The sequence below is a fragment of the Dermacentor albipictus genome, chromosome 8 (genome assembly GCF_038994185.2).
Source record: "Dermacentor albipictus isolate Rhodes 1998 colony chromosome 8, USDA_Dalb.pri_finalv2, whole genome shotgun sequence".
Classification (NCBI taxonomy): domain Eukaryota; kingdom Metazoa; phylum Arthropoda; class Arachnida; order Ixodida; family Ixodidae; genus Dermacentor; species Dermacentor albipictus.
This window is the reverse complement of record NC_091828.1, coordinates 11,877,117-11,885,889: the sequence shown is the minus strand read 5'-3', so window position 1 is coordinate 11,885,889 and position 8,773 is coordinate 11,877,117. Positions and strand designations below refer to the sequence as shown.

General features: G+C 47.2%; 1 protein-coding gene and 1 pseudogene across 1 annotated transcript; both read right to left on the bottom strand.

The window, feature by feature from the left end:
* Positions 1-1,226: 1,226 nt before the first annotated feature.
* On the bottom strand, positions 1,227-3,674 carry LOC135915550 (uncharacterized; annotated as a pseudogene).
* Positions 3,675-4,340: 666 nt separating this feature from the next.
* Positions 4,341-8,465, bottom strand: LOC135915551 (uncharacterized). Its single transcript, XM_065448671.2, has 7 exons — positions 8,335-8,465; positions 7,413-7,573; positions 5,708-5,794; positions 5,546-5,623; positions 5,382-5,459; positions 5,121-5,264; positions 4,341-4,998 (listed from the first exon to the last, which is right to left on the bottom strand). The coding sequence occupies exons 1-7, from the start codon at positions 8,436-8,438 to the stop codon at positions 4,838-4,840; spliced, it is 813 nt and encodes a 270-aa protein (XP_065304743.2). The 5' UTR covers positions 8,439-8,465; the 3' UTR covers positions 4,341-4,837.
* Between the last annotated feature and the right edge of the window lie 308 nt (positions 8,466-8,773).

The following is an 8,773-nucleotide window of genomic DNA, read 5'->3' as shown; positions in this document are numbered from 1 at the left end:
TCATTTTGCACGGGAGCCTGTGCAAGTGTTGAAATGCTTTGGTACGCTTAATTCAGAATGCAATTCCACAGACGCTCCAAGTGCGTTTACGGCTCCGGCGTCTACGCGATGTTCCCCATAAAGCTCGAGTGCGAGAGCATCGTGGCCACGCGTCGCATGCTGTGAGCGAAGGTGAGCCGAGGATGGTGACTCGATCTGGCGTGCAGAAGAGATAAAGGCGGGGATGAAATGCGGCATCTTCCGTGACGCACCAGGCACAAGAGAAAGAGGAGGGGGATGCTACGCGTTTTTCACCGGCAATGGTCAGGGTGCCCTGATGGCAGCACCACGTCCCGCCGTTCAACGTGGTGACATCCTCTGAGGACGCCGCGCCACACCTGCGCCATAGGGTGGCCTAGCCGTTGAAGCGGCTGATCCTGTGCGTGCATTAGTCAGTGTAACGCGGTCGTGTTGCCTGATGTTCGTAATTTCCACAGTTCTGCGCACGTATTTTCAAAGTTGATTTCCCGGGCTTGCGACGTGGGCTGAAAGGTGCGTGACAGTTTTATTAGACAGTAGACAGTTTTAGTTACACGTACGTAGAGGCTTTGCGTACGTAGAGCTTCTACGTGTGAGCAGTGCGCATGCGTAGAAAGTAGCGGGCGCGCGCGCGCCTCTCACGGACGTACGTGAGATTCAATTCTTTGCGTGCGTTTCTTCCGCGCGTAGACAGCTTCGCGCGGGTGTTCCAAAGTAGATGTACTGGTAGCGAAGGCTCCATAGACGCCCATTGGTCCAAAAAATGGCGGCTCGTGGGCACTCCAGCGCCCCCTGGATTTTGGGGGGGCAAACTACGCAAACGTGACGTAGAATGACGTCACGCATACGTATGCTTTTGGCGCGAATTATAAAGCGATCTTTCTGTAGAATCCGCGTTTTCGAGCCCGTACCTCTCGAAGGTTGCTGCCTTTCAGCGCGCCCCAACCTTTGCCAGTCAAATGTGCTCGAGTTCCTGCTAGCTATGGCCTTGTTAATGTGCAATTGGGAACGCAATGAAAGTGACTGGTAAAGGAGGGGCAGCATAGAAAGGCAGCAACACTTCCAGACACTGGCGAAGCATGCATGATTCGTAATGCAAATACTGGTGCTAGTACTTTTGAGAGCTTTTGAGTACAGCAAGGTATGATGCACAAAGCACTGGCTCAAGTGCACAGTTCGCAATAGAGTGTACGGCAAGTATGGTTTTCATAGTTTCATATTCATTGTTTATTGCAGCAACCAAACAAATACAGTCACAAAGCACACCCTTGGCACACAAACAAACATACATGTCACAGGCAGCACAAGCAGTATTGTTTAAGTTGGCTAATCATCTCAATAGTCACAGTGCAGATAGGAAAAAGCCCTGAAGTGCCACGAACGTTGTCAGTTAGGAAATTGAAAAGTATAGAAAACAATACTACGACAGCTTCAATTGAAGCAAACATAACATGACATAAGTAGGCGCATCAACACAGACCATAGAGCACACTCGGATTATTCTTCACATTTAATTTCTTCAGCTGAAAGAGTATAGCAGGTGCGTTTACATCTGCAAGGCAATGTTAAAGCCAGCTTTAGCACCGTCAAACGTGCTCAACGTAGGAGCAAATACCATACATTGAGCCGGCGTACCATCTCCAGAGTACTTCTAGTCGTTAGCCGGACGAATTTGAAGTATTTCTACGTCAACAAAAGTACACATGAAGTACAGCGTACAGTGAAGTGCAAGGACATTCGCGGGGCAGTAAAGCATGTAATCAGTGTACTGTACGCTACAATATAGCCAGATAAAAGTCCAGCGCTGTTCTGTTGGTTGCGCTGACAAAGATCCTACTAAAAACTCTGAGATGCAACTAGCCTGCTAAAAGGTGGCCTGGTAGCCAGTGGTGCCAAGTGGTAGTTATGATGACAATGGTTGATTTCATTATACCTGCCAGCACGGAACTGCAGGGGGGGGGGCGAGCAGGTGGAAAAATTAATCCCAGCGCCACGGAAACTAGGTTAATCCATTGCCTAGAAAGTCTCCTTTCAGAGGCATTCGCTTTATCGGTATGGCGTTTTATCTGACAATATTGCACAAGTACATAGGTGACACTTGAACAGGCTGTACATGGCATAAAATTACCCTAAAAGAGTGACATAGTGGAATGAACGATGAAAGATGCTACATTGTTAAACCATTGCCCCTGTGAGCAACCACGTCACATCCTAGCAAATCAAAATACACAAGTAAAAAATAAAAGAATAAAACCAGGCTGTGAACAAGAAAAAAACCCTTTGCTTCTGTTAAACCAGACTCAGCTGATTTTTGCACAGGCTGCATAATAGCCTGCAACTTCACAAAATATTCAGCCAACAGCTCGGGAATTGCATCCTTTTCATTTGCTTAGCCTCAGTGCTTGCTTCGTGGCTTTCCGTTTAGTAGTTTGACTGTGCAGTTCAAGATTTTTTCTGCGTGCAAGCCAATGCAGCCTCACCCTGACGAACAGGGCAAACAAACCATCATAAACGTCATCACCACACACAGTCAGCGATTTTTCTACCTTGGCATGAAGCAACATGCACAGATCATGCCCTACTTGTTCTTTTCCCCACAATATTGGAACTAGATGCGACAAAAACCTGCTCGCAAGCATTGATGAAAGCTACAAACGAGGGTGTAGGAACTGACAGGCTCCCAAAGTCACCTTCTCCAGGATTTTTGACACTTAAGTACAAGAGAACTTGGCTCTGATCGGCAAAGGCGGCATTTTCTAGCCTCACCTCGCACGTATGTGGCCCTGTAACACACCTGTGATCATTCATAAACTTGTAGGCAAGCCAGCCAGCAAAATAGACAACGTTGTTCTCTAGTATTGGAGACTGATAATCATATGGCAAAACGTCTACTGCAACTGGCATAGATGTGGCAGCTGTAGAGAGAGAAGGAGCAGACTTAGATAAACAAACTGGGAGAGTGGCTAGAAGGCTAGACATGTCTTCAGCACAGTTGCTGCTTTCCGACAGTTTGAAAAGGTTGCTAACTAAAAGATGCGTAAATGCTGCTTGAAACTGCCGGCAAGACGAGTTGCTGTTCCATCCAGATTTCGACCTAACAATAGCAAAGGTGTTTTTAAGTGCATCCTGGTTAAGGTGCGTGGTAAGGAAGTATGTCAAACAATAGCGAGAGGCCAGGTGGCTCCTTAACAGCAGCACAGCCCTCATAGTTTGGCAGAAGCCACGGATGCAAAGAGGCTGCCGCGCACAGCCTAGAACTTCGATGTTTTCGAAAACTGCAATACACTCTTTCAAAAACTCTTCATGCACAGATCCTGCACAAATTGCAGATGCATACGGAGACTTTCCCCGCTTCTGTGAAGTATTTAGGCTGTCAAAGAGTCTATCGATCCTCTCAACAAATCTGGCTGTGTGGATAGCCTCTGATGGCAACTGTTGGAATGTTACCAATGCGCACAATGCAGCAGCGCAATGATTGCTGAATACCTGTGCTGCGAGTTTCACAGACATCTTCGAAGCAAAAGTTAGAGTGCCGGGCACTCAACTTTGGGATGGACTGAATTTGCATTTCTCGATTCTTCTCATAAGCCTGTCGTATGTACGAGCTTTTAATTGTGTCACTGCCTACCCTGAAGTCATACTTGAAGAGCATATTGCGCAAGCACTTGAGCAAATGCGGTGGATCAAAAATAAAGAAAAGCGGTTCACCATTCACACTTAAGTACGCCTTTTCAGGGGTCACAAGTTTCGAAAACAGAGAAACATTTTGGTTCCCCTGTGTATCAGAATGGGCTATCGCGCATGTGCGCCGATATCGTTTGCCACTTTTTTGAGCGATAGCAATCAGTGGCCTGTGATCAGTTTCGACCAGGATCCTGCGACCATACACAAACTGATGAAACTTTTCGCACGCAAAAACTATAGCGAGCGCCTCCTTTTCGATTTGAGCATACCGCGTTTCACTCTCACTGAGAACCCGCGATGCGTACGTGACTGGACGCCAGTCGTTTCCGTGCTTTTGCAATAAGGCGGCACCAATGCCGGTTCCCGAGGCGTCTGCCGTTACCTTCGTTTCCTTTTTTGAATCGAAGAGTGCTAGAAGCGGTGGGTGTATCAGTGCTTCGCAGATCTGAGCCCATTCCTGCGCGTGCGCTGATGTCCATTCAAACACCATGCTTTCCTTCATAAGGCCACGAAGTAATGACGTCTTTTCACTGAGTGAGGGTACATATTGAGGGTATGTGGCTGTGGTACAGCCTGTGGCTGTACCACAGCCACAGGCTGCAATCCAGCTCCAACCAACATTTTGTGTCATTTGAAGAGAAGGTCATGCAGAACAGTTGCAGGCGCTGCCTTATCTGCAAAGAAGTAGCCAAGAGGCTACTTCCACGGCGTACATATTCCTTTGGCCATGAACACAAGCACCTTGTTTGCAAGATTTGGACCTTGTGCTGCACTGTACTCTTCAAGGCCTTCAAATCTGTCCGACACTGGATTGTACGACAGCTCCTTTGAAACATGCATTTCATCAAAAATTATGGTGCAAGCCCTGTCTTGCCGTGGAAAAGACTCTGCCCGTTTCTCGATCAAATCAAAAACTTCAGGATAAAATCCAACCCTCAATGGTACGCGTGCAAGCCACAGCTGCAGTGACCTAACAGATGGAAGTTTCAGGAGTTTCCTGCAATATCTCTAACCTTTTGGGCTGTGGAAGTAAAACCTAAAGCAAAGGTTTTGTTTTGGCTGCACCATCGACGGCCAAACCTGCTGACATTGTGCATCTTTAACTGAGCTTCAACAAAAGCAGCAACAGCTGGTGTTAAATGCTCACGCAGATATCTACCAATTTGGCAGTGGTATTCATGCGACGGCGCTGAAGCAGCAGTCCTTGCAGCCTCTTGTTGTGGTTACGCAGCTGCCTGAGCTTGGCTCGAAGTTTCTGCAGTGGCCGCCTTTCATTGATGGGGCTGGTGAAAGATCCTGCAACGTACAGAGTCGACGGAAGAGCAATAAGTTGCTACGTCGGGTTTAGTCATAGCTGCATGTAGTGCTGTAGCACCAAAAAGTGCGCAATATTGCGAAAGCGTTGTAAAATTGCTAACCTTCATAAGAAAGAGGCGAACTGCTGAACGGAGCTCCTGGTGACAGATCAGCACTCGCTGACAGTGTTGCGGCCACCCCTGCCGTGCCAGATTCCAGAGATGAAGCTCTTGCTTCAGTGCTTGGTCCTGCATATGTGTGGTCAGCTGCGCCCACAGAATATAAAGAACAAAATATAGCGACAGCACAGTTCTGACAGGGAAGCCAGCAACCCAACAATGCACAAATAATAACTAAGCACCACAGGCGGAATTAACACTTACACTGAACTATTATGAAGCCACTGGCGTGGGAACAAGCTTGGTTCAGCGTAGAACCAGTAGGGCTGGCACCATCTGCATCTGCACAGCGCACAGACAAGGAATTGTAGCATATTTCTGAGCCATACCTCTTCAGGCTGTTCGAGCAGATACGAAATAACAATCACCTTCTTGGAAGAGTAGCAGCGACTGGAACAGCCGACTCTGGACGTACCCCTTGGAAACAGGTTCACCGGAGACAGCAGCTATCATAGGAAGCAGTCCAATGAGCTTTCAGTCGTCACCATTTTCAAAAGATTTATGTCAGTTATGCATACAACCCTGCTCACCTGGTTCTCCAGCCCGGCGCACTGATGCCGAAGTTTCGCTCAGTGATTGTGAACAGCCCATGTCGCTGCTGCATTCGCTTGAGGTGTCTGAAATGGCAACATTATTGCGGAGAGAAAAGAGAATTCAGTACCTTTGTAGTAAATAATTTCCAAAGAACTATAGCTTCCACAGCATGCGGTTCACATTGTCATCACTCTAGAAAGAAAAATGCTTATCCAATGAAATAAAATTCTGTTTACCACCCTTAATCGTTAGGCACATTAGTTTGATGTCATCAGCAGCTGTGGAGCACCAGTAAATCATTTGCAATTTTCATATGCTATGTTTTACTTTGAAGAGTGCGAAATTCGCCTATCACACAAACACGATAGCTCGCAAATCAAGTAATGTGCCCCATATTGTTTACAGAATTATGCAGGTCAGCCTATGGCCTACGCAATGAGATGCAACAAGAATGAATTCGTAAGCAATTATCGCAAAAAATAAAAACCTGTACAAACATTGGCTTTCGCTAGAATGAATATTGAGGTAAAAGGCAACAACACAAACAATTATTAGTGCATTTCTATAATCGTTAAGTGCGTGCTTTGATACAAAACACATGAGCACACAATATCTCGAGAAGCTTTTCACCAAGCGTACCTTGCCCAAGTCGGCATAAGATTGCATCCTGATAAGACTGAAGGTGAAAAAAGAAGCTCTGCATACAAAAAAGCAAAGTTCTGGAGTACTAAAATTCATCAAACATTTAGGAAGGCCCACCCTTTTTTTCCCCCTCACTTCTTTTGAGCTATCAAAGGAAGGACGAGAATGGCCTCTGGACACGACAGGGACCGTTCATGAGACAAGGTTTCACGGTGAATATGAAAGATTCAACTCCCACTTGCTGCAAAACATGTAGAGTCGCCTGGTTTCCGTTGCTGAAGTGGCTAGCGGCATCAAACAGCCTGAACCGGAAGGCTGACAGACTCACGTTAAGATCCTTTGGAGCCCTTTGCCATACCAGACTACCAAATATCCCACTTCCATTACTCTTTTTTTTTACCGGAAATATCAGGCAAGAGTATTCACACCGTCAATATACTTTTTCAGCACCCGTGCCTAGAAATTCGCTTGAGCACCCTTCGCCTACTAAGCTTGTGCCATTAGCTTACCACAAGCACAAACCTAATGCTATGCTATGTTGGACATTTGTCACGAACCTCACATACAGTGTAGAGTGCATACCGGGAGAAAAGAAGTTTCGATCCCAACAGCGGAAAAATACGCCTTGTACAATGTCGCACGGCATACAGAAAGTACACAAATAAAAGGGCTGGAGCACCCCCTTGTGTGAGCGTCTAGTTGATTGAAATACTGACAACGGTTGAATCGCTAAACTTGCATGCAAGAGACGTAAAACGAATACACACACACACACGCGCACGCACACACGCGCACACGCGCGCACGCACACGCACACGCACACACGACATGTATATCATTAAATGTGCTCACGTGAAAGCGATACTTCCATTTTCGTTTAGCAGGGTGCAGGTAAAAATTTACTGTAATTTTTACAACCACAAGACAGATACATAATTCGTTTTGCAAAAGACGCTAGACTGTTTACGGTTACGACAAAAAGGAAAAAATTTAATTTTTTAACAAAACCTGACATTTCAAGAGCGGCGAATGCCTTAAAAGTTTGATAACAAAAATTACCGGCAATGCTTGCTCGAGTAGGCAAAGCATCGTGTCGCAGCCTTCCTGACGGCAGATACACAGATGGTTCGCAGTGCCTCGAGCAAATCCTGAGTTCTCGTAGCTGCGACGGCGCCTTCTCCAGGCTGACGTTGCGGCAGAACTGCGCCCACGCTCGGCACCTGGACGTGATGCAACATGCACGTTAGATACAACTGCGCCAAAAGGAATACGCATACTCGAAACGCCAATGCGTCATTATTCCTGTCACTGCTAACTGCAGTAAATTATACTTGCATTACATCTGAACTATGGTAGTAAATGCTCGCGCCAAGCTCTCTGCGCCCCACTGTGCGGTAACGCTCATCCTCATGAGACGCGGCTAGCTGCTTTTCTAAGCTCAACGAGTGACGAGAGTGAAGTGCGTTTAAAATTACCCTGACAGTCATGTACATGTAGGACAGCAATACCAAGGCAGGCAATAACTCCTGCTGAGCGAATCAAGTTAAAGCCTCCTCAAAGGTGCGCACATACACGAGGCTGAGTTTCGATACTCCCAGTTGAGAGGGGATCCTCAAATTGGCTTCATGGTTTTGCAAAACTAAACAATGTCGTACTCAGAGCTGTGAGGTAGCAAACTTTGTTCTAAATGGGCCTCCCGGTCAGTAGCGTGCACGTGGTTGCTCCTGAGAGCCCGGTGTGAAGTTCGTTGGCGATAGTCAGCTGCATGAAACTCACTACAAATTAGAAAAATGTGGGCCTCTTTCGCACACCTCAGCACTGACAGTGTGTGCCCTGCAGTGTAGTACATAAATATCCCCGAAAACATGAAGCCAAGTACGCACGAACGGGTTACAGCTATGAAACACGAGCGAACAGCCCGGCGAAACCATATCGAAGCTATCGCGCATACCTAGAGCAGACGACACTGTCAAGAGCTCACCTGTGAAAGTCCAGCGGGAATCGGTGTAGCGTGACACCAATGGTACTATCCACGCTGTCGCAGTGTACCACGGAGCATCGTTTCTTCACATGCCGCAAGCTCATCTTGAAATGAAGCGCTAAGCGCTTCAAAAGAAGAGCGCGCAGCGTGCAAAGACGGGAAAAGCCTTCGCACTGGCCGCACGCCGAAGGAAACGACAAAACCGAGAAAACTGCCGGAGCGGTGCAGCGGGCTGCAAATCTTACCGAATGGTGACAAAGAAGCGACGTGCAAGAACGACGAAAACTTCGCAAAAGGAGCATTTTGAGACCGGCGAGCTAAATTTATACGCTTTACCAGGCGCGCCATCGCAGACAGCTGGCGATAAGAAATCGCTTCGTAAGCTCCCGCCACTGTGGCCGGGTTAGCCGGGTATCGAAACAAGGCCTGCAAAGACGGG

Excerpts from the sequence above, each read along its gene's own strand:
- LOC135915551 (XM_065448671.2), bottom strand. The coding sequence starts at position 8,438 with ATGAGCTTGCGGCATGTGAAGAAACGATGCTCCGTGGTACACTGCGAC. Across the intron at positions 5,795-7,412 it reads TACTCGAGCAAGCATTGCCG|ACACCTCAAGCGAATGCAGC; the intron begins GTAATTTTTGTT and ends TTGCCATTTCAG. Across the intron at positions 5,624-5,707 it reads GCGCCGGGCTGGAGAACCAG|CTGCTGTCTCCGGTGAACCT; the intron begins GTGAGCAGGGTT and ends TTCCTATGATAG.